Genomic DNA, 26839 nt, shown 5'->3' with positions numbered 1-26839 from the left:
TGTCGGTCTATCCTAAGATTCATACAGTAACAGACCCTTAAATTGGGCTGATCCACAAAATTTATAAAACCAGCTATTAATTTTTATTAAAAATATATTTTTATATTATAATTATTATATAATTAATTTTTTATTATAATGATATAAACAGTAATAGGTTAGACTTGTTTAGGCCTAAGAACTTCATCGTATCAGACTTTTTCATACTCAACCCATTTGACACCTCTAATCATGTGAAAAAATTAAGGTTATAATGGTAAATCTAATAACTGTTTTACCCTATAAGTCATCCCCATTAAAATGTTCTAGTATTCAACATTCAAAAGTCTAGCTTACCTGTTGCCAAGCTCAAAAATCCATTGGCCATCATCCCTGACAAAAATATGCTACAGATGAGAATAAGGGACTTCTGATCCTAGATTGAGAGAGATAAAACGGAAGCATTCACCAACATAAACATATAAATATTACAACTAATCCTGTGGTGCCAAAAAGGGAAATAGAAAGAGGTAGAAAACAGATAGATACAAGGGAAAAATAAAAAGGAGACAAGACGAGCTTAGATTGTTTTTGAATCTCTTTTTAGGACTTCTTGTTCCTTGTTAATATGATCTTTTCTTAACCAAAAAATAAAAATAAAAACAAATAAAATAACCAAAACAAATGCCTATTTACGTGTTCAGTTTCTATGTTTTTCGGCTTCCAAGTTTGTGCCATCTTTAAGAGTTTCCTGTGCATCGTTATTCATCCCAAGGCTGAAGAGGGCAGCAGCTTGAAGATACAAGGCAGTGGGCCACTCTGGGGATACAACTTGAGCCTGCATTGCATCTCCAAGAGCTTCTTGAGGCATGTCACTGAGCAAGTAGCATAAACAGCGTCTGGCAAACACAGTGGGTGATACCATGGTCCCTGCATCGATGAACTACATAGACAAACAATTCATATTCACCAGTCAGTAGAAAACAGAATAAGTAATTCGGGGATTTTGCTCAGAGTGCTGGTCTCGATATGGCTAGGTGTGGACAGAGTAACTACAGTTTGTCCTGAATAAGGGTTTTATTGATAATGTGTCTTACAGGACATTCTTAGAGAGGAAGTAAATATCATTAATGCTTTAATCATATAAATGGTAGCATAGCAGTCCTCAATAAGTGATAGAGAGTGCCTTCAGATTAACCTTTTGTTAAATAGATGACTTACATGTGCGTAGCATTCAATGGCAGTGGGAAAGTCTTTAGCTCGAAAAGCAGCATCACCGCGTTTCTTAGAATTTAATGTCTCTTGAATTTGATCTGTCCACACTTGGAAAGAAAGCTGCAAGGCAAATAATTTCCAAGGAGACACTTGTAAGGAAACAGATGCATGAGGAATGGGGTTAAAGTTCTGTGGGACAATTCTGTGGTTACTAAATCAAATAATCAATATACTTTGAAAAGCACTCCTGACATCTCCTAAAATAATTATAACAGAAGGGCCCATCAATATAGAGTAATCTACAAGCAAATTGTGTATGGGGTTCTATATAGAATAAATATAGAAACTCAGAATTGATCTGTGAGTCACAAACTGCGTAGCGAACTTATTCAGTCATTTCTTTTACTTCTCCTTTGGCACCAGTTTGCAATAAAAGAGCCCTATAATTAGAGATTACTAACCTCACTTGCAATTCCCTCATCATCCTTGTATCCAACCTTCTCCAATAATTCATGTATTGCAGTAAAGTCCAGTCTTGAACAAGCATCACCAAGAGGTGTTAAAGTTACTGTTTGTTGCTTTAAGGATGCAGTTCCATGTGAAATACCCATCAAAGTGTATGATGGAACCTGTTACAGAGCAACAAAATTTGATTATTATTATTTTCAAGGAAATCAATTTAGATGCACTAGCCTTGAAAAGTATATATCAGCAATCAAACATGTTTACTTAGTATAAATAATTCAGCCTTCAGGTTTTATGAGAGATTTCTCATAGTCCAACCAGTAACATTTACTAAATATAGCTCACAATTTCTTCCGACAGCTTAACATTATGGTAAGCTTGTCAAAAGTAAACACTCTATTAGCTTCACGAGACTTTGGAAGATATTAAATGAGATACCTTGCAGTTATGGGTAGGGATATGAGTAGGAATTAAATCTTTCAAAGAATTTGGCGTACCTCAGTTTCTTTCTGAAGAGGCAAGAGAGATGCCACAAGAGACTTGGCATTTGGCCTTTCACGAGGCTCATACTGCAAACACCGCGATGCTAACCGCACTAGTTCAGTTCCATCATCATTTGAGAAATGACCCTCCAAGCATGAGTCCATCAGCATCAGAAAATTTTTTCCGCGTATGAGGTCAAGAGCCTGCCAAAAAAAAATTTAAGTATTGAGAAAAGCATAAATTTACTTTAGCTGAATAATTTTGACATAACTGCACAGAACAGTTTATAGGGAAACCCTCTAATTTAAGTGAAGTAAAATACAAAGAAGAAGCATTTACATGACTTGGGGGAATGTGTTTGCCACTAAGAAGATCAAGCAACAAGGTGCCAAAGCTGTAAACAACACTCTCGGGAATTACCCTTCCTACCATAAAGAAATATCAACATCAACCAACTTGAAGAAACAGAAGCTCACATATTAGAGTGTCCAATGAACAAAATTGAAAGCAGAAACCCTGTTTTGTAGCAGCAATTACCCGTTCTCAAGTATTCTGGAGGTGTAAAAGCCAAGTTCGTACTGTAGCTCTTGCCATCTCTACTATTCTTCATAAGGCCAAAGGTGGAGAGTCTGGGATTGCCGTCCTGTTCAGTGCTAACACTATTAGGATTGGCCTACAAAAGAATAGACAACTTTTTGACAAAAGCTACAAGCTAAAGTACCTGATCAAACAGAATTCTGTAAGCATTAAGGTCGTGATATAATGCCCTCCCTTTACCGCCGCAATATTCCAGCGCTTGCGCCAGATAAAGAGCTACTCTCAGCCTCATTGACCATTTCATGGGTTGGTTCTCCCCTGAATATTTCAACCAATAGAGAAAAAAAATTAAAAACTTTAATAAAGGCACATTCCAGAAAGAAATTTTTCTTGCTTAAAAACTTTCCACGCCGTAAACAATATCAGTACCAAATAAAGGAGGTAATTTAGTATATGTACTACAGGCCCATCCATCAGTATAGAGTATTTTTGGTTAAATATTCCAAAAGGCTGCAATGAAGCTCAAACTAGCAAATAAATAAGCAAACCAAACAAGAATGGTACATAAAAACAAAGAGAGCGATTAGTGAAGATTATTTACAATGAAACAAATGCTTCGATAGAGTCTCATTGGGCATAAACTCAGCCACAAGTAATCTCTCCTCTCCTTCGCAGCAACAACCTATCAAATTCGCCAACCTCTCGCTCCTCAACTGCCCCACTGCTTTTGCCTCCTCCTATATCACAAAATAATTTGACCAAGGAAAGAAAATTAATCATTACTTAAAATTAGCATGTTATTGTCTAGGAAGCACTGTTTGGTTAGGCTTCTGTTTGCTTATGACAGTTGAAACCAAAAACGTAGATTGGTTGCTGAGTAAAGAGTTAGAAAGAGGTGGGCACGAACAAGGAATTGTCTTGAATCTGACCACGCCGATCTACTGAAACGTTTGATGGCAATCAAGCGATCTTCATCAGCAAGCTTCCCTTTATAAACCACATTAGGTGCTTTCTCTCCGTGCTCCGAGACTATGTTGTCCGAACAGAATCCTGACGTGGCAGCTCTCAGTTGGTCCAAACTAAACTCCCGGTAAGCCGGCAAAGCGTCAGCGCTCCCATTCTCTACCAATCCAAAAACATACAATCACACGCAGCAGAAGTTTCATGCTCTTAAAGTTGGAAAGTCTTAACATGAACTTTCTCGGGGAAACATGAGATTTTCTAGAGAAAAAAAGTGAAAGTTGAAGCTTTATTAACTTACCGAGATCCGAGGAGTCATGGAGGTTTGACTTGAGACTTGACGGCCACCAGCAGAGAGACAACTTGGAGCACCGAGCTCCCATTGGCGATTACGTAAGTGGAGCTCTTTCTGTTTGGTTTTTTATAAATAAAACTTTTTTCACCTTATAGGAAGCAAGAATTGAGAGAGAAAGAGAGAGTATAGCGAAGAGAGGGAAAAAGAGTGAGCAAAATATGACCGTAAAACAGGCAGTGTGTTTGGGAAGAGAGAAAGCGAGAGAATATAAAAAAGGACACTTTCTAGATCCAAGGTTTCTCTCTCCGTTTTCATATTTTTAAGAAAGGCCAAAAGACTAATTGCCACGCAAGGTTTAGTTGATTTCTAAAACCCAAATAATTGTTTGTATAGTAAAATTTAAAGCAGAAGTAAAAGATGAAAATATTATTTAATAAAATTATTAAAAATTTATAATATCTTTTTTAAATTTAAAATTTTAATAAATTTTTTAACTCTTAAAATTTAAAAATTAATAATTTTTTTTTAAAATTTTTTTAACTATCACTGTCAACTATTGGAGTTGACAACGATCGCATTCCTTTTCACTATTAGTTTTTCTCTCAATCTCGTAATATATAAATCAAAATGACATGTTTTTTCTCTATTTAACTCATACTATATTTATTAATATTTCATTGCTCACTAATGATTTGTATATTAAAATAAATAATAAAATTATGTGTACTTATTATAGATACATAAATATATATATATATTTATATGTATCATAATATGATTGAGTAATTTTAAATTTAAAATAAAATAATACTAAATTATATGATGATATACATAAATATATATAAATTTGTGTAAAATAAATGTGTGTTAATAGCAAAAATTTTGATAATTTTATAATTCTTTAAAATTTAATTAGTTAAAATTTGTTTTATTTTTATTTATATATATATATAGAGTAAATGTCAACGACAAACTATACTGGTATAGTATGAGAAGATGAAATTGAATCGGTGGAAAAAAGGATGGTATTGGAGTGGGTCAGATTGGAAAAAGAGGTAAACTAATATTCAAAGGAATTTATAAAATATAAGAATAAATTAAAATTAATGTAAAAAAATAGTTGGAATTTTTGATGATTTAAATAAGGTAAGTCATTGTCATGATTTGCAGAGGGAGGATTAAAGTTTTAGGCATAATAACATTTCCCACCTCAGGTTTGCCTTATTGATATTCCCCTTTGCTTTTAGTTTCAAAACAATATTTTTCCATCCTTCTTATAGAAAAACAATACAAGTAGATCCAAAAATTTTAAAAATATTATAGTCACGAGTTTAACCATACAACCACTCATAAAGACTTTGATTATTAATCACTGTAGTGAAAATACAATTGATTGTTTAAGTAGTTGTAAGAACTACTTTACCCAAAATCACTTAAGATATGATACGAAGATCAAAAGAGTATGAACAATAAATGTTTATACTATACTTTTATACTAGAATGAGAAACAACTATTTGTTTCTTCAAACACTAAGAGATAAAAGAATCATCTAGAAAGAAGCAATAATCAATAGTAGAACGTTTATCTGTGAGATTATCAACCAATATATTACTCTCAAACTTCTTTAGTTTTGATGGGTATTAGTAACTGTTATAAGACTACGAACCAAAGTGATACGAGTGACTAGAGCAAAAGTCTCCTTATAATTAATGTCATATTCTTGAGTAAAATTCTTCCCCACTAATCGAACTTTATAATGTTCCATTGAGTTATCCGTACGAATTTTAATATTATAAACACGTTTACATCTTACAATAAATTTATTAGATAGTAAGTCAACCAAACCTCTAAGTATGGGCCTAATTTTCCTATTATTTATTTTTCTTGTATGTAGTGTTACATATGTATAAATTCATCACGTACCATTACATAAGAAGTATACAAAATTTATTCAATTAAATCGTTTTAACACTTCTGCTAGTGAGACATATTAACTAATATTCTACTATCACTGAAAACTAACCTCTAAATTTTAACGCTGGGTGCAAAAAAATGGTGTTGAAAGGATGGGTAAGGTGAACCTTGGGTAGGAAAATGTGATCTACCTTAAATTTGTCTAGGGAACAGAAAAGCTGAAAGAGAGAGCGAAAGTGTAAGACTTTCAAGCCACAATTAGTAAGCATCGTGGTTGTCAATTTCATGCTCTGCCTTTATTGGATGTTTTATGATTCGATATCACCACTCAGATTAGATGTCTCCTCTTTTTTGTTTCAATATTACAATTATATTTATAATTATATTTTTTATTCTTTACCGTTTTCCCTTGATGGTATTCGGGTCTTTGTCAACTTGATTGCTTTCAATCGAGATATGCTTTTGGGTTTTTCTCTTGGTGATTTTACGTTTTTATTCTTGTCAAAAAAATATATATATATTTTATAGATATATTTTGTTTTTCATACTTTACACAAAGTGCTTAATTATTAATCTTAGGTGAATTGGACCTCGAACATGATAATGCCAGCAACTTTGAGCTCACAATGTAGCACAACATGAAGTATGAAAGGGTGTTGGAAGGATCAAAAAACAATGTGTTGAGACAAACAAGCAAGCAAGATAATGCACTGAGATATTGTGGTGCCCCAAAAATGAGAATGCCAGTAAAAGAATCAAATGAAAAATCGATGAGATTAAAGAATAGTGCGGAAGCTTCAGCAAAGACATGCCTCAAATGATGAAGAAAGAAATTAATAAAGGAGGACAGATACATTCATCTTGACCAACCTTCACAGCAAAATTGACACAAGAATGACTCAAGATAGGCTTGTTTAGTGCATGCAATGCAACAAACCTCACATGGGCAAAGCAAAGAAATGAGGAGAGGGGGTGGGAAGGCGTGTGTGTGTGTATGCACATAATTATATAATTTAATTGAAGCTACTTTTTTTGGCCAAGGTTTTGGCACGGACGGAGAGAAGATACTGTAAAAAGAATGTGTTTAGGAACTTTCCAACATGAAGTTTCTTGGGTTTGGGAAGCACGAGAGCTCAGTATTAGCTCCATTAATTTACCCCAATTCTTCCCTATTTTGAAACAGAAAAGCCTCAAAACCATGGACCACTTCGTTACTTCAATAATTTGAGTAAAGGTAAGTCATGTGATATTGGTAATTTCTGGTTTCCCAATAAAAATTTGATATTGGTAGGACAGGCAGAGGAGATGTGATGTTGTCAATAAAGAAAGATAAGAGCAAAAAGGAAAGGCAAACAGCCCCTTCGATGGCGAGGAAAACTAAGGCAGGCACATGTGATGTAACAGATGATGTCTCCAATTTCTTATTGTCAATTTCCTATAAAAAGAAAACATGGCATGGTGAATTCAGTGTAAAGTTAAAGAGTGGTGGGTCATTTAACAAAACATTATTAAATTTGCATCATTAGTTCATGCCACCCTCATTTGCCTAAACAAGGAATCACATGCCGTATCTTCTCCCTGTATTCTCAATAAAATGCTAACTTTTCCTATCTGACATCTGTTCAAGTTCCATGTCTCTCTATTAAATATGTTCCATTTTCCATGACTCCAAGATGAATATCAGTAAATGACCAAAAAAAAAAAAAACTAGGGAAACTATAAGACATTTTGTTCTATTTCTGGAAAACAAAGGAAAATACAAATGAGGTTTCTTCGGATTATTGGGTTGAGAATGCACTTGTGATTTTGGCACAAGTTCAATCCGTGGCAACAGCACAGCTATCTTCAGCATGTGCTGCATCAAAGTACTACTTATCCCTGACTATGTTCCTAATTTTAAACTAGCCATTCACCTGTATTCTACCATAGTCATAGACATTATTTAACGATTACCGTTAAGTCACAAGAAAAGCATCCAGCAGATTATATGATAAGGTGATTGGGGAATATGCTAATAACTCGTGCTCAATTTGCATTGGTCCCAGAAGTCCCATTAAATAATCTATGGTGTTCATCTTTGTTCTTCCCATCCTTTTCTCGGATGCTCAAAGGTAGTAGTGGCAGTGATGAGGATGCAGCAGATCGTTCAGGCAATTCTGAAATGAATATAAGGCAGCTTTTTACAAACATTGCCTGGAATGGAACTTATAACTATTCCAAACAAGTATACTGAATATTCAGAGGCATTAGAACTTCCTCATGCAAAGAAGTGAATATTAAAAAATCCACCCGCTTTTATAAAAGATGATGCTCTTCAAACCATTTTCAGGTATACCTCAACAAATGAAATAAATAATGATATTGTTGTGAACACTGACCTGGCAGTTTTTTGTCCACAAAAAAAGCTATCAAATTTACAGTATACCTGTGACAAGTAAACAACTTGAGAACCATTAGTAAGAGCAATTTTTTACATGGAGTTCTTATTGATTAGCAGATAGGGAACTTGCTTTTACCATGCAACAACAATGTCAACTGTGTAGTGCTTGCGAGATGCTATAATCAGGAGGCTCTGAATCAGAGCAAGCAACCAAGCAAACTGCTTGATGTACCTGCAATAATATCACATGATATCAAGCTAAAAGTTTGGACTAACAAAACCGATAAACCTGATATAAATCGCAACACTTTTCTACCAGGCATTAACACCAGATATTTGTACAATAATTGATATAACCAGAGACATCAAAGTTCATAGCATGATGTGATTAAGATGTATTACCTTTTTGTACCATATTTGCAATATGTACGCACAAATATCAAAGTGAAAATCATGTGAGAAGAAAAAATCAAATCACCACAACCATACAATAATCCACTGGGAACTGCACGTTAATATGAATCAGATGAGCATCATAGAGTTGATTAACCAATTAAAAGAGCTGAAACCGGGAAAAGTTTAACATCATAGGACTAACAATTGATAAAGAGCACATCAAGTGCATTCTCTGGATGGGGAAGTCTAGCAAATTTTGATCCCTGAAAGAGACAATTTTACATTTTTGTTAATAGTTGCTTTGACAGTAAGTTAAGAAAAAAATTTGTTTAGACAGTTCCACATAGAACACTCACATCAAACTGACAACACACAAAGCGTTTTGAAGATTACCTCACGACAATGATAATTTGGACCAGGAAGCTGAGTTGAATAGAATGTAATTATCCGAAGTATTTGGGAAACCTAAAAATACAAAATATGCCTAAAGAAATTGTCAGACAAATGTAGCAGGACAACAACAAAAGTTTTCAGCATTACCCTAATCTCAGATATATATATATATATATATATATATATATATATATATCAGTCATCAGTCAATAATGTACAAATAAGAAGAAACAGCGAGAAGGGTAATAGTTTCATTAATGAAATAATAATAATGCCAAGATTAAGATAACAACTTCTTCAGGTCAAATATCCATGCAGAATATCATGACTACTACTCTTAGTCGAGTATTTTGCAATAAATAAATAAATATTGTATCAATCAAGTCTCCTGAAGTAAGAAATGTGGACCCATCAACTGGTCCCACCTCATGTATGTCTTTGAATCAATTGGGAACATCTAAAGTATGGAAAAAAAAAATTATCACAATAAGCAAATTAAACCAACACTGTAATCAGTACTTACAACTAGATAAATAAGGACCCTGCACCATATCAGAACTGTACATATCCTCTTGCTCTGGAAAAGGAATGGGTGAAAAGTCCACTGCCACAGCATCAAAACATATTGAACCAATTAAAAACTAAGTTTTATATAAGCATCCTGCAATGTTCAGGTTTAATGAACTTCACAAATGTAATAATAACAAAGTTAATATAGATTATAGTGCAATCTAAAGTAAGTAAGAAAAGGGCAACATAAAACCTACCAAAACAAAGGAACCAAACATGAAGCTGAATACAGTCTCACTGATATAAGATTTATCTTGACCAAGTTCCTAAAATCACATAAAAATAATGGAAATAATAATTACTATAATTTCAACACCACAAAAGTCATAATGACACCAAACTGGCCAGAGGTGGTTCCCACAGGAAGAAGAAGGAATCCAGAATCCTGCAGCAGTGGTCCTGGCCGATGTATGTAATGAACTCCATGAGCGGCCAATCCATGAATGTACTGAAAATGAAAGAAACTTCTACAATAAGAATTGCCTTCTAAAACATGTTTATTTATGTTTTGAAAGTCATTTCCAACAACATATTTCAAGAATCAGAATAGAAGGTCTATGTTAATATTTGAGCTGATAAAATCTCACAATAACTATCATGAAAATCAGGTATATTATGAGACAACTTCCAAGAAAACAATCTCCAAAAAATTGTTAAGAACCAAGTTTTAAATCGAGAAAACTAAAAACTGTCTCGAAAGGGAAAAACAGCTCTAAATTTCCATGATTATTCTTAATCGTCATATTCCAGTTGTTTAGTTTCTTTGAGAAAAAGAAAAAAAAGTTCGCAGCAAGCTCACTAAATTACATCAAATCAAGTCACAGCAAAGTACCTAATATGTAACCATGCCTCGAAAAAGCTAAAATAATAGCACTTCACCGCAAAAATTTAAAAATAGAAAATTTAAATCAAACAAAAAAACCTGGAAGATAAGTCCAGCTAGAATAATCTTCCAGTTTTCTGCAAGAAGCGAAACCTCTACAGTCGTTTCTGCACAAATCTTCCTCCATAGCTTCACATGACAACAATGAAATTAACAAAAATAAGAAAAGGCTTCTCCAGGAAAATAAAAAGGCAGAGAAAGAGAAACCTTAGGAGCCTCACGATCAACGTAAACCAGCATTGCAGAATCCAAGCTTAAGTTATGACTTCGACATCAATCAAAACAAAAACATAAAATTCAAAAAAACGATGCTTCATCGAATTTATAGTATATTGTCTCCTGATAAACTTCTAAAAGTACGAATTCGAATTCGGCTTGGAAATCCAAATAGAATCCTCTAGTATGATAATAATTCAACAACGCGATCTAGGATGAGAACAAATGAAATACGCAGAGATTCGGTATGGTTTAAGTGAAAAACGTACGTCATTTTGTGTTTGTTAAGGAGGCAGTTGGAAACATATTTTAAAAAATCTCGAATGATTTTAAAGTGATAATATTATAATTATTTCAGGATTCTGGATTAGGTCTTGCAATTGGTATAGACCAAGAATCAGAAAAGTATCTTGCGATGATAGGATATCTACCGTTGGATTGATGATATGATCATCATGAATCATGATTTGATCCTTCGCGGTTTTCTCTGCCTTTCAATGGCCTTCTTCTTGGAAATCTTTGGCCCTCCAGATACCCCCTATTATGCTTTTCCATAGCCTCAAGTCGCCAATGTTTTATTGGATGAATTTAACACACCAACTAGGGAGATTCCGGTGGCTTTAACCAGTCTCACAGCTTGAATTGAAAATGCTCAAAATAAACTGCAATGGATCAAGCTCAATATGAACACAATTCATGAGTTTCACTCGTTTTTATAATGTTAAGTCATACTTGTCAATATCATTGTTGGGTTGCTCAAATCCTAAACCCATCTTTTTGTCTAGAGCCAATCCAAAGAAAAAGACTTGCTCTGCAGGTTAGATTGGATCTAACGTTGCTGGAGTCTAGCTGATAACTCAGATTGAACTCAGATGGATCAAACTCAATCCAGGCTTAATTTGAGCGACTATCTACTAGAATTAAGCTGATATTTAACATATTTTTGTTTGATCAAATTCACCCCCTAATGCCATAAACATTACCCGTAGACCAGTAACGTCCCACTAGTTACTAAATTTTGGGCTTTGTACAAAGCACACAAGTCAGTTTTGACAGTCGAAATCTGCACCCAAAATTGCCTCGACATTAAACAGGAAAGCATGATTTCATTAGTATTAATACTATGCACACTTGCAATGATGAAGAATAAAACTCAAATTGCTTCTGCTGTCAAAACTAGTACAATATACAGGATAATCCCAATTCCCAAGTTTTGTAGTTTATCTTTTCCCACTACTATAGAGGACTGGAGGATCTGTTGCGTATTTTCACTATAGTTCACCAAAGATTTTATTCTATACAAGATTTATTTTCATCTGCAAGTAGAAACTAAACCCGCCCCACTGGAGAATGGGGTGGATCTGAGTGATAACTTGCAGGAACCTCTCCTTCGTTTTGATCAGAAACCCTGGTTCCATCATTTTTTACTAACACAGTTTCTCCACATGTTTTTTGTTCAAAAAAGTTTCTTGATTCAGAAAACTCACACGGATTTCTACTATCTAAAACTGCTATACAAATGGAGAATGCTTGTATAAGTGTTAGTGATGAATTGAACTCGACCGAATAGATACCTTCCGTACATGGGGCCAAGGTGAATAAAGGATGCTTTTCTTGTCCTCCCTGATAATAAGCATTGAAAGGAAAAAAGGCATGTCAATCAATAATGACCTCAAAAAGGGGATTAAAATTAATTTAGTTTGAGATTTAAAAAATGAATTACCTCAGAGAATAGCTCAAATTGATGCTCTGAGGAACAAGCATTGGATGAACCTGCTTTCTTCATGAGTTGATTCCAGTTGGCAAGAATCTTAAGTTTGCAACCCAAGTCCCAACCTCCACAGTCACATGATCCACCAGTTCTCCAGCGTTGGATCAGTGACGAAGGCTCTCCCTTTTTAGGTACTGTATGAACAGCACTCGGAAGTATGATAGTGGCACTGATGTCTTGGCAACCTACATAAGGCCAATTCTGAACTTTTTTTCCAGAATCAGAATCAAGTGTCACTTCTGGAAAATACTCTCTTAATCCCACTTCTCGAAGATCTTCCTGCGTAGTGCCCTTATACCCATTTATGAGTAAGCTTCTACTGAATAATAATGGGATCTTGACAACAATAGCAGCAAGCTCATCACTTGGCTCGAAATCTGACATCTGCTGATCAGTCTGTCTAAAATGCACTGAGGCTAGAACAAACTCTCTCACACTAAACTGATTCGCATTGTTCTCTGTAGTCAACTCAGACAAATGAGATCCACAAACATTCATCTGGGCAACGACATTAGGGATGAAGTCATGACTTTGGGCTTTGCCTCCATGATTTAGCCACCTCCCTTTTTTCTTTTTCACTTCTTGGATGGTGAAGAATGTGTAGCAGCAGCTGTAGTCCTTTCCTGAAGTACTCAACTTCTTCATTGTAGCTGCAAGAATATCACGCTCATTATCAACCGCAAATGTAAACAGAGGCTGGCCATTCTTGACTGCAACACGTAAAAGAGCTTGAACAGCTCGTGATCCATGCTGCTTCTCCTGTAATGAGTCATTAACATTGATTGTTCTGCATCTGGCCATATCAGCTTTAACTCTTCCTGATGGTGCAGCCATGGATGAAGAAGAATATGGTTGTTCATCAGAATGTTTAGAGGTCCTCTCTTTGGACATCGAGTCTTTTGGTAATGGGTCTCCAATATTATGACAGTTTGCTCCCTTTGGCTTCAGTACTGGATCCAGTAACCTTCTCAATGGGCTTGACCTGGCTCTGTTTGTGGAATTAATTTTATCACCACAAGTATCAAGATGAGAAGAAACCACTGAATTCTCTGAACCAGAATGGGCAGAAAGATATGTAGAGTTTGACTGTTGTAAAGCAGAAGCCTCTTTGGAGCCGGAATTTTTGCTTATCCTACTCATACTGAAGCTCAAGCGGCGAAAAGGTGAAGTGGTTCTCACTTTTTCAGGTGCTACCTTATTCACTTTCAGATCCAATCCTACAGAAGGAACACTCGAGGTGCTCTTGTTGATAGTTATGGTTGATTTCCTGTCTTCCAGATTTTTGTCTCCAGACCAACAGACTGTTTCTGCTGCAGATTGTGCCTGATGAGATCTTTCAGATGAGAAGATGTCATTCTTTGCATCTGTGGAGTTAGGCCATTTCATCTGTAAGTGTTCACTGCGACCAACTTTACAAGGCACAGGACTTGAATGTGGGAAGTCACAGACAAGTTCAACATCTTTAGGTCTTCCAGAAAAGCTCCTTCGTCCATCTTCTGCTGGTCTTTGACCTATCCTTGTTGTCATATTAGAAAGATTGGATACTCCAGAAAGATCATTTTTGGAATGATCTTTTGGCAAGAGAAGAACAACAGGTTTTTGTTTTCCAACATCTTGTTCAACAACATCCAGTTTTCTTTCTTGAAGCTTCTCTGTTTTCTTCATAAACTTACCATCTTGAGTCTTCATTTTCAGTTTTGTGGATGATGCTACCTCATATTCCACCCCATTTGCCAAAGTTCCACTTTCTCGATCAATCTTAGGATTTGAATCTTTTTTCTTGCACTCCTCTAGCATATCTACATTGTTTTTTCCAAAAGGTTTCTCAGTACTAGTAAACTTTCCCTGCACATTTAAGCTATTACTCTGGGCATCTATGATATCAGGAAATCTTTGAACATGATCTCCAGAAGATTTGACTGCTTGAGAATAGCTGTCCATAGATGACGACATCAGATGAAACTGCAGCGATGAATGTCGTGTCTTTTGACAAGGAGGAGAGACGTAACCACTGCTAGAATGGGAAGAAGATGCATCTGTTGAGAAGGATGAGGAAAAATTACTCCCAGATATTGAAGACCGGCTACCCTTGTGCGGCATCTGTTTATGGCTACAGTGCCATTTTTCTAGACGACCCCAGTCAAGGACACCAACATTTAAAACTTTCTCTTGCGGATTTTTTCCCTTCTCCAGATAACTTGGTACTCTTGACATATACTTAACAAGCTCATCTTCTTCGTTTCCCTTTCTGTCTATCTGTTTCTTTTGGAGGTTTCCTGAAAATTTAGGGGAAAAATCTTTCATATTTTTTATAACTTCATGATGGAGATCAGCATATGACAAATTATGCCTTTCCAGTTTGAACCTGTCTGGGAGATCTTTCTTTTGGTTTGCTTGGGAGAATTTAGTCTTATCAGAAGTTCCCATTGGTGGTTGATCTCTAGAATTCTTTTTGAGTTCTAAACGGTATTCCATCGACTGGATAGGTTGCGATTCCAGCTGCATCTCAGTTGGTGCTAACTGATTCAGATACTATAGCAAATTAAATGTTTCAAGATTCTGCAAAAAGCTTGCACTGAGACAAGTCCTAGTGTACTTTCACAGCTGCAGATGCTGAATGTTCACATAGATGGAGTCAACTCTGCAGATAAGCATATTGAAAAATAACATCAAATCCTGCTAAAACTTTTCAGCTTTATAAGCATATTGAAGCAATATTTTCACCAAATTTAGATGTTATGCTCCCATTCAGAGACTAAATTTACGATTATGCCTTAAACAACATGCATTTATCATCCTAAAAAATAGATAGTTTGGTCCACAACTTCAACCAAATTTGCTCCAAGGAGTTCAACTTGGAGAAAAAGATCAACACATTCCTCCAATCTCCTAACACTTTATATTTCCTCACCACCTAGACCGCTATTTTCTGGTGCCATATTGCACAGCCTTAGATTACTGAGTTGATGTACATTCTTTTTTAGTTCAATTCCATAAACAAAATTGAATGATCATCAATATACCTTCTAATCAATATTACGTTGATTCAAAACTAGATATGGTCCCCACTACGGAATATTTTCAAAATCCTGTGGTCACAATTTTTTCTTATGCTCTTCACATTTTTATTTCTTCATCAATTTCATAACATGACAATGTTGCAACTACAGCTTCCAGCTTGCACGGCCAATAATTCAAAAATGGGTGCAAGTAGACACTATAAGGAATGCATAAAGAGAAAAATAACCAAAAATTAAAAAAAAAAAATGCAGTGGTCCTTGAACCGCACAAAAAAGAAGATATCCAGATAAGGCAGGACGAGCATCCACTATTAAAACTTGAAAACAAGAGGCAATCAGTTTTCAAAATTAGAAAAAAAAAAAAAAGCTTTCGTAAAGCACTTTCCCCTTCGTTTCATTGAAAAATAGAGTACATCATTGTTTGAAATAAATGAAAAAGAAAACTGAAACAAAGAACAAAAGAGAAAAGAACAAAGAATTTTAGTTCAATAAAGTTAACACTACATAACCATGACGTTTCTAATGGCTTGAAACTGATTCAGAATTATAAAATAATAAATGGATCCAAATTAAAGATAAAATTAGAAGACAAAATATTGCAGCAAACCAATCAGAGAATTTTCTTCAAATTATCTTTCTCGCCGCTTCCTACCGATAAAAGCTTCATACAATTAGAAAAAAACTCGTACCAGAGTCAGCTTATGAAATGAAGAGGCGAAAAACGCCGTTAATAGAACCTCCAACGTCGCTGAGCAGAGACAATACGTGTCGGTGCACCATCACTCAAACAGAGAGATCAGAAAACAAAGCAAAGTGTTATCATTCAGCAATAGAAAGAAACCAGACAACGACCTCCTAACTATTTCCTTCTCCAAAAGCCAAACACAAGACTTTCAGGAGAGTTTTTTCATGGCTACTGCTGCTCACTCGGTCTCTCTAGTTTAGTGCAATTTTTTTTTTTTACAGTAGAAGCTTAGTCAAATAAGTGAATTCGTAAGTGTTGAGAGAAGGGGGAAAAAAGAGAGATGGAGATCGTTGTCATCAGACGGCCGAAACAAAGACCAGTTAATCAGGTGGTCACATCACGGTAAAGCCAGGCGGGTATTTTCTGGACCCCACTTTCCACCCTTATTTATTTGTCCTCGCTATTATTCCTTAAACAGTTTTGTTAAATACATTAAAACCCATCATATTTTAGAAAATAACAAAAGAACCTCTTCAGTTGCTCATTTCCAAATTATTAAAAGTTTAGGGGTTTGTGGTTGTTTTGTGAAAATTTTGATCAAGTGGTGGGTGGTAGGGTCAGGGATGTTGAATGTACGGTAGTGATGGTAGAGTTGGGAAGTTAATGTGATGAAAAGCTCTCGTTTTGTCTTTTTCTAGGTGGTTCAACGGTTGATATTAATTTTGGTTGCCTAAAAGTTTTATTTATTGTAGTATGACTGGATGATTCTCTGCCACGTGGCACTGGCTGACGCGGATTTGATTGAACGAGAGAAACTGGAGCGTGTCAAAGAAAATTAACATAACTTGGCTCCTAAAAGTGTTACTTTTAAAGTCTAAAGGGAAGTGGATATAAGAAAAGAAGTGAAAAAAGAAAAGTGATGAAAAAAGATAGCTTTAATCCATATGCTGTTATTATGACATGTTAGATCGAAAGGCGAATGATTCATTGCATTTTATGTTTAAAAATAAGCCAAAAGACTTGTTTTTGCCCTGCGGTTGGTGTGTTCTCTAACCCTCCCTCGTTAATTTTTTAAAATTTAAATATTTATTTATCAATTATTAAAATTAAAAATTTTGATAAATCTAAAGAAATAATTATTATTTCATCAATAAATATTAAAAAATAAAATATAATCTCATTTTTTCTTATTTATTTTAAAAATTCATAATTTTCTCTTAACCTAGATTTTAAAAAATTATATTTTTCTTTAGGATTTCAATATTTTCCTTCCTCTTCCAATGATCGGAGTTCAACTAAGACCACTTTCATCCAATCCTTCTCCTTTTGTTGCAAATAACGACGACTGATGATAGATGAAGAACCCCCGACACACAACAAATCAAAGATGACTCATCCAAAGCCAAAATCGTAAAATCATATATCAAGACAATTTGTTGTTGTCTTCATTAAATTGGCTTTGAATGATGAGAAATCAGATGTGCTTATGTTGATTTGGTTTTGGATGAAAAAAAAAGAAGATGCAATTCCATCAAATTGGTGTCTACCATGTGCTTTCATTGTCTAAGGGTGGTTTCAATTCATCATGCATCAAGACTTTTTTTGCTATTAATGAATGAGGGAGAAGGACGGGATGAACACGGTCTCGATCGAAGTTCGGTCACTAAAAACGGAAGAAAAAGATTGAAACCTTAAAAGAAAATTACAACTTTTTAAAATTTAAATTGAAGAAAAATTGTGAGTTTTTAAAATAAAGAAGAGAAAAAAATCTACTTTTTTTAATATTTATTAGTGATGAATTTTATTAATTTTAACAATTTATAAACAGGTATTTAATTTTTTTAAATTTAATATATGAGAGTTTAAAAATACATCAAACCTTACGGGGTAATAAATCTTTTAGCCTTAAAAATATCTAATAAAGCAAAATATTTTATTTTGTAATTAATCACAAAAATGAGTAAGTTATCTGCAAATTACGATCATTAACTTGTAAAGCTACAAACTCAATTTCATTAAAAAAAATATATATATTATCTTTAATTATTTTATTTTTAAAAATTATTATATTATCCCTACAAATAGTTATAGGCAATTTAGTTAAATTTAATTTAAATAACACCCTTAAAGTGTAATATAAATAAAAATATAATTTAAATCAAATTAAATCAAATTATATTTATAAATATGTGATTGGATAGTTAGAGTTACCTATAATTTTCTTTTTTTAATTTGGAAAAGGTAAAATGACTTTATGTCTTCTACCCTAAGTTTTTTTTTTTTTTTTTATGAAATTGTGTTTTGGGTTAAAAAATAGTCTAAGAATCAAGGAGGTGGGACCTGTAGTTTGGCTAAACCTTGGGTGGGAAATGGAATTTACTCCACAAAAATCAATGGTTAAAAAATGTTGTATCCCCGTCATCAATCAGATTCCTCTTTTGATTAACCGATGAAGCAAAGACTCTGCAGGCCTTCAAATTTATTGTCAACTCTCCCCGTGTATTGATTTATGGGCTTTGGTTGTTACAAGATTTGTCAATTTGTGTGTTGCTGTGTGCATGTGACAAACAAAGTCAAAACAAGTAGCAGAGTACTACATCCGAGTGTATAATATTTGAATCTTGATTTTATCAAATATTTATCTCCAAATTTGGTAAATTTTGGTGCGGAGTTTCACGTCTCTTATTCTTATTTTACTGCAGAGAAAAAGAAAATATGCTGAGTGTTGTGGTGGTTGATATTTATATGTTAATTTATCTAGAATTTGTTCCATCTCACCCCTAAGGTTTTACATGAGAACCATTCTCTTATTTTAGTTTGAAAATTAACATTGTCATTCGTAAATGAGTTAAATGTCTCTAGAGCCTAGACACGTTTGTAGTTTGAGACGTGTTGTGTTTTATTTGGCTTGCCTATCGAGCTTATTGGTTATGTTGGGTAGGGTAAAGACCCTTGAAAATATAAGTATTGTGAATTATATTGACCCATCGAAAAACAAGACTTAAGACACAACCCATAACCCTTTAGGTTGTGACTTGTGAGCTTTTTTTATGTTTTTGGAGTTGATCTATCAAAAATTTAAAACTGTTGGTTGTGCCTTTAAATTAGACTTTTTTAGTTTAGACATTGCTAATTTAGGGACTAGCACAATCGATTATAGTGTCTAAATGTATTTGTTTAAAATGATATAAATGGTAGTTTAAAATAAATTAAAATTTTAAATGAATAACTAGATTTTTTTGGGTTGAAAAATTGGCTGTTTTGGACCTTTTGAGTTTTGTCATTTGATAAAATGACTTTAAAATTTGAGGGGGGAAACAGTTTTAGACCAAACCTTAGGGACAGCAAAAAAATTAAGTCATTTATCAATAAATGCACTGTGCAGAACATATAAAAAATGAGATAATTGTGGCCCCTGGTTAGAAAGAGCCTCATCAATCACTAAATGCGACAAAAGCACAGCCTCAATTACATTTAATTGTCACATCCTATGAATCAAAGCAACTTTCGACCGGCCCCGATGGTGACCATATATTAAAGACAAACCTTTGAAATTAGAATTGACTGAAAGACGTGAGGGACTAAGATTAAAAGTTGATATGAATGGTTTTATTAACAAATCTCTGGGCATGGCCACAACAGATAATTCCACCATTCATCATCAGGATACCATGATCATAACTAAAGATATGGCATGATATTGTCATCTGTTCTTTTTCATAGAGAGAATGATGCCAGAAAAAGATTTCCATTGTCTCATAATATAAAGTCCTGAGATCCAATGAAGATAATGGTTAACAGTTTACACACGTACGACTATGTAATGATGCACACATGATGATCATGTGGAAACCATCATCACTTTGAGCATCATTTTATGATTGAATATAAATTTGTACAAATCACCGACCTTGCCCCGTATGTTTTCAATTTTCGAGACACCCTAATCTCACCCCTAAAGGCTGTATCCATTCATGTACATCACCCACGTTGGTGAATGAATATCCTGATGGCTCACTTATCCAGGAGAGGGGTTTCATATTTAGTCTGACTTCCGTTTTCCATTCTTAAATGGGAGTCAAGTGTGAAAACAGTGAGCTTGAGGTTGAACTTGTGTGGATCAATCCAGTTCTCCCATGCGGATTAGATATAAGTGTGAATTATCCATGTTTAATTTATGTTTTAAATATATTATTTTGAATATTTGAATTTTAAATATATTAAATATATATTTTATTTAAGTTTATATTAAATATATAATTTTTCTGGTTCGTATATTTTTTTAATTTTTATAAATTTTAAAATATAAAATATTTTTATATTTTTAATTAATTATCATAATATCATAATTATATAAAACACAATATTATTATATATTATATATTTAAATTTTTAATTAAAAATCTATAAAAAAAACTTAAAGTTGTGATTAATATTATTCTATTTTTAAAAATATACCATTAATAATATATCCTATTAAATATATATATTTTTTATTTTTTATCTAAATTTTATTATTTTTTTATAAAAATATTTTTTTTATTTATCATATTATATTCATAGAATTTTTTTCAATTTTCGTATTTACAAGATCGGAGATAACCCAGCGAAAAGGATTCAAGTGTCAGAAATCAAACATTTTTTAACCTTACTTATCTTTCAATTAATATTATAATTGACATCACGTTCCATCTGGAGTGCGTAACTCTCCCACCGCATGAAGTGATCTTATCTGCAGACTACTCAGCTCGTCATATCAATGGCACTGACCTTTCATACCCATTTCCGTATTTTCCTTCTGCACTTTTTGCAATTTTGTACATGTAGCTTGCGGAACTGTGCTCATAGATGTTTCGATAAACGTCACTGTAAGGTAGTATTTACTGAATTTTTTGAACAATGTTCACGAAGTGGCATCTTTTTTCATTGGACTTGCCAATGCCCTAATTCTGGGGAAGCTGTCTCCCTTTGCCACCCAATTTAGGCTTTTAGCTCGTTGATCTCATATTGGATTTTGGGCCTTGTCTGCGTTTCCCTTCTCAAAGCCCAATGGTGAAAAAGTCTAATCTAACTGTTAAGCTTCGCCAACCCACACGGACGTTCCCAAACTGACGCCCGAAGCAAAATGATTTCGCCGGAACGTACTGGATTTCGCCTTTGCTTCTAAGAGACAGAGTCACCCGGCAAAGATTAATCACAAGTTAACGCTCTGAACAATAAAATCAATTCAGAAAAACAACTTTCATTTTAAAGCATTCGTTAGAGAAAATGGCATTGATTCCGAGCTTCTTCGGCAGCTCTCGAAACAGCATCTTTAATCCCTCTTGGGACCCGTTTGAGGACTTTCCTTTCCCTTCATTTTCTTCTCATTTCCTTCAGGGAGCCTCTTCTTTTATTAACACAAGTGTGGACTGGAAGGAAACCCCGGAGGCCCACGTGTTCAAGGCCGATCTTCCAGGGCTTAAGAAGGAGGAAGTGAAGGTGGAGATTGAAGATGACAGGGTGCTTCAAATAAGTGGAGAGAGGAACATACACAAGGAAGACAAGAACGACACTTGCCATCGTGTGGAACGGAGCAGTGGCAAGTTTTGGAGAAGGTTCAGGTTGCCAGAGAATGTGAAGATGGAGGAGGTTAAGGCTTCCATGGACAACGGAGTTCTCACTGTGACTGTTCCTAAAGTTAAGGTTAAGAAACCTGATTTGAAGGCCATTGAAATTTCAGGTTAATTCATCATTGTCATCTTCGTCTTGATCAACTTCAAAATGTTGTTTGTGTTTGTGTAAAAATTCGTTATCTGATTTGTGTTCATGAGACTTGTGGGTATGTATGTAAACACTTTGTATTGACTAAAATTTCTGTGGAGTTTCGGGGAAATTCCTAGTGTTATTGCCTATTGCCGTCCATTAATTGCCCTTGTTTTACAAATAAAGAGATAAAGCGTATAGCTTTGTTCTTCTTTTAGATGTTATCTATGCAGCAAATCAAGTTTACAGAAAAAACAAGTTTTACAATATGCCGACTATTGTTTTGGTTGCCATCTTTTCTATATAATGAACGGATGCTAATTTGATCCCAATTCTGTTTCATAAGATTTACACAGAGGTAATCTCCCAGAAATAAGAGAGATGGGAAAACATGAGTGTAGAAGAAGAATAGTGTTAGTTCCAAGCCCATTCCAAGGGCACATCAATCCTATTCTTCAGCTAGGAACCATTCTTCATTCCAAGGGCTTCTCCATCACTATTGCCTACAGCCAATTCAATTTTCCTGATACTTCAAATCATCCTGATTTTATCTTCATGCCATTATCAGAAGGCTTATCGCGCAATAGTAAAATCGATAATTTTTTTGCTTTTATGTCTGTTCTTAACTTTAACTGCAGAGCTCCATTACAGGAAATACTGATGCGAATCACTGAAGAACAGGGCCAGCATGATAAGCTTCCCTGCGTCATTTATGATGGATTCATGTACTTTGCAGAAGCAGTGGCTTGCAATCTGAAGCTACCAAGCATTATGTTACGGACTTCTAGTGCAACAGATTTACTAACTTACTATGCTTATCCACGGCTCCAAGAAGAAGGTTATATTCCTTTCCAAGGTAATGAACTCAACCTTGTATTCTCAGACTATGATTTACAATTTCTGGTTCCTGAGACTAGTACTTTTTGATGCAGAGTCTATGAATTTGGAATTAGTGCCAGGGCTTCTTCCCCTCAGATTCAAAGATTTATTGCTTTCCAAGGCCCAAAATATAGATGCCTTGCTGCATCTAATAGCTACTACAGGAAACGTAAGAACATCCTCTGCTATCATTTGTAATAGCATGGATTGCCTTGAACAATCATCATTATCACAACTGCAACAACAATGCCAAGTTCCAGTTTTCTTGATAGGCCCTATACACAAGATGGCTCCAGCCTGCTCGAGTAGCTTATTGGAAGAGGACACCAGCTGCATGACATGGCTGGACAAGCAAATTGAAAACTCAGTTATATATGTAAGTTTGGGAAGCGTAGCATCTGTGGATGAGAAAGAGCTAGCAGAAATGGCTTGGGGCCTAGCCAATAGCGGACAACCTTTCTTGTGGGTAGTTAGACCTAATGCGGTTCGTGGATCAGAATGTAGTGGTTTATTTCCGTATGGTTTCAAAGAAATGGTTGGAGAAAGAGGTTGCATTGTGAAATGGGCACCTCAAAAGAAAGTATTGGCACATAGTGCGGTGGGAGGTTTTTGGAGTCATTGTGGTTGGAATTCGACCCTTGAAAGCATCAGTGAAGGGGTTCCCATGATTTGTAGACCTTTTTTGGGGGATCAAGGGATCAACTCGAGGTATGTCAGCCATGTATGGAGAGTGGGGCTTGAATTGGAGAATGATTTGGAAAGAGGGGAGATAAAGAGAACTATAAAAAGACTGATGGTGGGAAAAGAAGGAGATGAGATGAGGCAGAGGGCACTGGATATGAAAGCAAAGGCTCAACTTTGTATAAGAGAAGGCGGTTCCTCCTATGATTCCTTGAATGAATTAATGAACGTCATCATGTCAGTTTAATTATATAGGTAATTTAATTTTATCCCAATATTCAAATTGATGAAGTGAAGGTGGAGGTGCTTCAAATAAGTGGAAAGAGGAACATAGAAAAGGTAGACAAGAACAACACTTGGCATCATGTGGAACGGAGAAATACCAAGTTCTCGAGAAGGTTCAGGTTGCCAGAGAAAGTGAAGATGGAAGAGGTTTAAGTCTTCAATGGAGAGTGGTGTGCTCACTGATAATTCCATTGACATTTCTGATTAAAACTATGATTGTAGCCTTGTGTTTGAATAAAATTTTTTAGCCTCTGTTTATGATGAGTCCTGTGATTTGGAAATTTATGAGATTGGTTTTACACTTTCATTTTGAGTATTAATATAATTATTTTATCGTTAATTTAAATTTTTTAATTATATAATAACATATCATTATTAATATCTAAATTATTATTTTACTATTTTAATTGAAAATACAAATAATGTGAAATTCAAAATTTGTATTGACCGAGTTTTATACCCATATGTTGTGAAAACAATATAAATTTTACGGTAAGGAAATCCTATAGGTATTTTGTAGTTCTCTAAAAAGAAATGTGAAATTTTATTTTAATTTTTGAGATAACATGGAGATATCAAAACTTTTTTTTTTTTTTTTCTAAAACATTAAACTTTATTTATATCCCATTGAAGGGATATAAATTTTAGAATTTTCTACTAAATGTTTTTGTTGAATGTAATGAACTATTATCTAACTTCCAAGGATTTAAATAGAAATGATACATAAAGGTGTGAAACTTTAGCTTTGGATACTGTGAGATCGAAATAATAGACTGTCATAAAAATCGAGATGTAGGAAGAGAGCTAAATTTTGTTTCACTTTTTTTAAAAATTTAATATTTGGTTATGTGAATTTAATCATTTAAGTGTGTGTTTTTAATAATGGTTAGATGTTGCTTATTCATAGGTAGGTTTTGTTATTTTTGGGTGGATTTATGGTTTTTGTGAAATATAAATGTAGGGAAAATGTTTAATTTGAGATTTTTATGCGGTGTAATTGATATATTAATTAAAATCGATAAAAAATTTTTCATGTAAACTTTTTTAGGTAAACATATAGCGATTTTACTTTTATAGGCAAATTTACTTTTAATTTCAAAAATACCTTTTCTCAGTGTATTGCATCACTCTCAGCGATTTACATCACACTCGATCGTCTAAAATTTTCTTAACAGATTTGATAATTTTTTATTCGAACTATCACTAATTCACGTTCTAAGAATTAAAAACATATTTAAAAATTGATAAATTTTTGTTTAGATTTCAAGTACAGATAGTAAGGAAAAAATAACATAGATGAAGAGAATGATAAGTGTTAACTGATACTGTAAGTGTAGGGTGTGTGGGTACGTGCAGGGTGCATACAAGCTGACTGAGTGCTTGCAAGGTGCGTGAGTGGGTGCAAGGTGTGTACAAAGTGCGTGGGTGCGTGCAGGATGCGGAGTGTAGGATGCATAAAAATATATATAATATATATATATATATATATATATATATATATATATATATATTTTTTTTTTTATGCGTCCTACACTTAGCATCCTGCACGCACCCTACACTTACAGCATCAGTTAACACTTATTATTTTCCTCATCTATACTATTTTTTTGTTATTATCTGTATTTAAAATTTAAACAAAAATTTATTAATTTTTAAGTATGTTTTTAATTTTTAAAACATGAATTAGTGATAGCTCCAATAAAAAATTATCAAATTTGTTAAGAAAAGTTTAGGGGACCGAGTGTGACGTAAATTGTTGGGAGTGACGCAATACACTGAGAAAGGGTATTTTTGAAATTAAAAGTAAATTTGCCTATAAAAGTGAAACCGTTGTACGTTTGCCTAAAAAAGTTTACACAAAATTTTTTTTACTGATTTTAATTAATATCCCGTTGTTGTAATTTTCTAAGTTAACCCTTAAATTATCCGTATCATTATTTTTGGATTAAAGCAAAAATCTATATCATTAATTTTAAACACAATTAGAGATTAAACCCGTTTTTGTGTGATAAAATACGAATTTGATATATTTAATAAGAAATTGGAAGGTTTAATTCTTTCGTTATTTTAAAAATAAAGTTTAATCTTTTCAATAAAAAATATGATAATTTAATATCTCAAATATTGTTATTCCTTAGTTTTTCTAAGAGTAGTGATTGAATCTAGTGAATAGTAAAACACTGAAGCATTTTATGTCACATTAATAAGGCAAAGCAATATTTTCCTCATGACATTTTTCTATTTTTTCAAGTTTCAAAAACGGCATTTTTTTATTTACTATTAAGTTCTGTAAGTAAAATTTGTTAACCGACGTAGAATTATCATTGAAATGACAAGAATACCTTAATGTTAATTGAAGCTGAGTAATGTTCGCTCCAAAAACTATATTAAATTTATTTTTACCCATTTTTATATTAACTTTTAGGATTATAATTATAAAAAAAAAATAATAATAATTTTACACCCTAAATGTAATTTTGACCAAAATACACTATTTAAGAAATAGTGTTAGTTTGAGTTTTAATATTTTTATAGAATATAATAATTTAAGTGATCAATTTTTAAATTGATGATTAAAATTATTTTGTTTTCATTTTATAAATGTAAACAATATTAATTTTATTTTATAAATAATAAAATTATACATATATATATGTGTGTGTGTGTACGCGCGTGCACACACAATATTACTCTTTGACAAATTTATTTATTATTATTGTTTTGATCTAAGAAAATGAAAAATTATGAATGAGACAGATTGGAAAATATATATATATGTGTGTGTGTGTATGCGCGTGCACACACAATATTACTCTTTGACAAATTTATTTATTATTATTGTTTCGATATAAGAAAATGGAAAATTATGAATGAGACAGATTGGAAAATATATATATATGTGTGTGTGTGTGTACGCGCGTGCATACACAATATTACTCTTTGACAAATTTATTTATTATTATTGTTTTGATCTAAGAAAATGGAAAATTATGAATGAGACAGATTGGAAAATATATATATATATATATATGTGTGTGTGTACGCGCGTGCACACACAATATTACTTTTTGACAAATTTATTTATT

The 26839-nt window shown here is 33.7% G+C and overlaps 5 protein-coding genes across 8 annotated transcripts; 2 read left to right on the top strand and 3 right to left on the bottom strand.

Moving 5' to 3' along the window:
* Positions 1-420: 420 nt before the first annotated feature.
* Positions 421-4242, bottom strand: LOC123201424 (serine/threonine-protein kinase BSK5-like). Its single transcript, XM_044616926.1, has 10 exons — positions 3941-4242; positions 3587-3801; positions 3281-3416; positions 2864-2997; positions 2680-2785; positions 2482-2567; positions 2157-2345; positions 1656-1823; positions 1201-1314; positions 421-922 (listed from the first exon to the last, which is right to left on the bottom strand). Exons 1-10 carry the CDS (start codon positions 4020-4022, stop codon positions 680-682), a joined length of 1473 nt encoding a protein of 490 aa, XP_044472861.1. The 5' UTR covers positions 4023-4242; the 3' UTR covers positions 421-679.
* Positions 4243-7466: 3224 nt separating this feature from the next.
* LOC123208909 (phosphatidylinositol:ceramide inositolphosphotransferase 3) lies at positions 7467-11739 on the bottom strand. 3 transcript variants are annotated; one of them, XM_044626540.1, is made up of 11 exons: positions 11119-11739; positions 10511-10600; positions 9950-10036; positions 9786-9854; positions 9542-9622; positions 9019-9090; positions 8828-8888; positions 8632-8734; positions 8366-8461; positions 8228-8274; positions 7467-8005 (listed from the first exon to the last, which is right to left on the bottom strand). In XM_044626540.1, exons 1-11 carry the CDS (start codon positions 11149-11151, stop codon positions 7875-7877), a joined length of 870 nt encoding a protein of 289 aa, XP_044482475.1. In that variant the 5' UTR covers positions 11152-11739; the 3' UTR covers positions 7467-7874. The 3 variants fall into 3 exon arrangements, 2 of the variants coding, with proteins under 2 accessions (XP_044482475.1, XP_044482474.1); XM_044626539.1 differs by lacking the exon at positions 11119-11739 and adding an exon at positions 10679-11102; XR_006500864.1 differs by lacking the exons at positions 8632-8734; positions 11119-11739 and adding an exon at positions 10679-11103.
* Positions 11740-11824: 85 nt separating this feature from the next.
* On the bottom strand, positions 11825-16492 carry LOC123208907. 2 transcript variants are annotated; one of them, XM_044626537.1, is made up of 3 exons: positions 16168-16492; positions 12411-15099; positions 11825-12310 (listed from the first exon to the last, which is right to left on the bottom strand). In XM_044626537.1, the coding sequence occupies exons 2-3, from the start codon at positions 14961-14963 to the stop codon at positions 12017-12019; spliced, it is 2847 nt and encodes a 948-aa protein (XP_044482472.1). In that variant the 5' UTR covers positions 14964-15099; positions 16168-16492; the 3' UTR covers positions 11825-12016. The 2 variants fall into 2 exon arrangements, with proteins under 2 accessions (XP_044482472.1, XP_044482473.1); XM_044626538.1 differs by lacking the exon at positions 16168-16492 and having other exon boundaries at positions 12411-14734; positions 14824-14965.
* A 4575-nt stretch (positions 16493-21067) lies between these two features.
* On the top strand, positions 21068-22068 carry LOC123204327 (18.5 kDa class I heat shock protein-like). Its single transcript, XM_044620936.1, has one exon. It carries the CDS (start codon positions 21432-21434, stop codon positions 21888-21890), a length of 459 nt encoding a protein of 152 aa, XP_044476871.1. The 5' UTR covers positions 21068-21431; the 3' UTR covers positions 21891-22068.
* Positions 21749-24030, top strand: LOC123204316 (UDP-glucose iridoid glucosyltransferase-like). Its single transcript, XM_044620925.1, has 3 exons — positions 21749-21885; positions 22560-22764; positions 22841-24030. Exons 2-3 carry the CDS (start codon positions 22569-22571, stop codon positions 23713-23715), a joined length of 1071 nt encoding a protein of 356 aa, XP_044476860.1. The 5' UTR covers positions 21749-21885; positions 22560-22568; the 3' UTR covers positions 23716-24030.
* The last annotated feature ends 2809 nt before the right edge of the window (positions 24031-26839 follow it).

Source organism: Mangifera indica, chromosome 2 (assembly GCF_011075055.1).
Source record: "Mangifera indica cultivar Alphonso chromosome 2, CATAS_Mindica_2.1, whole genome shotgun sequence".
Classification (NCBI taxonomy): Eukaryota; Viridiplantae; Streptophyta; class Magnoliopsida; order Sapindales; family Anacardiaceae; genus Mangifera; species Mangifera indica.
Note: the sequence above shows the minus strand (reverse complement) of the source record. Positions and strands in the feature narration are given on the sequence as shown.

What these genes read in the sequence shown, in the direction of transcription:
- LOC123204316 (XM_044620925.1), top strand. Translation starts at nt 22,569, where the DNA reads ATGCGAATCACTGAAGAACAGGGCCAGCATGATAAGCTTCCCTGCGTC. An exon ending in AGGTTATATTCCTTTCCAAG is followed by an intron (nt 22,765 to 22,840) that starts GTAATGAACTCA and finishes TTTTTGATGCAG; the next exon opens with AGTCTATGAATTTGGAATTA.
- LOC123204327 (XM_044620936.1), top strand. Translation starts at nt 21,432, where the DNA reads ATGGCATTGATTCCGAGCTTCTTCGGCAGCTCTCGAAACAGCATCTTT.
- LOC123208907 (XM_044626537.1), bottom strand. Translation starts at nt 14,963, where the DNA reads ATGCAGCTGGAATCGCAACCTATCCAGTCGATGGAATACCGTTTAGAA. An exon ending in AATTTGAGCTATTCTCTGAG is followed by an intron (nt 12,311 to 12,410) that starts GTAATTCATTTT and finishes GCTTATTATCAG; the next exon opens with GGAGGACAAGAAAAGCATCC.
- LOC123201424 (XM_044616926.1), bottom strand. Translation starts at nt 4,022, where the DNA reads ATGGGAGCTCGGTGCTCCAAGTTGTCTCTCTGCTGGTGGCCGTCAAGT. An exon ending in CCATGACTCCTCGGATCTCG is followed by an intron (nt 3,802 to 3,940) that starts GTAAGTTAATAA and finishes TTGGATTGGTAG; the next exon opens with AGAATGGGAGCGCTGACGCT. An exon ending in CTCTTCAGAAAGAAACTGAG is followed by an intron (nt 1,824 to 2,156) that starts GTACGCCAAATT and finishes GCTCTGTAACAG; the next exon opens with GTTCCATCATACACTTTGAT.
- LOC123208909 (XM_044626540.1), bottom strand. Translation starts at nt 11,151, where the DNA reads ATGATTCATGATGATCATATCATCAATCCAACG. An exon ending in TGCAAATATGGTACAAAAAG is followed by an intron (nt 8,462 to 8,631) that starts GTAATACATCTT and finishes ATATTATTGCAG; the next exon opens with GTACATCAAGCAGTTTGCTT. An exon ending in GTTGACATTGTTGTTGCATG is followed by an intron (nt 8,275 to 8,365) that starts GTAAAAGCAAGT and finishes TACTTGTCACAG; the next exon opens with GTATACTGTAAATTTGATAG.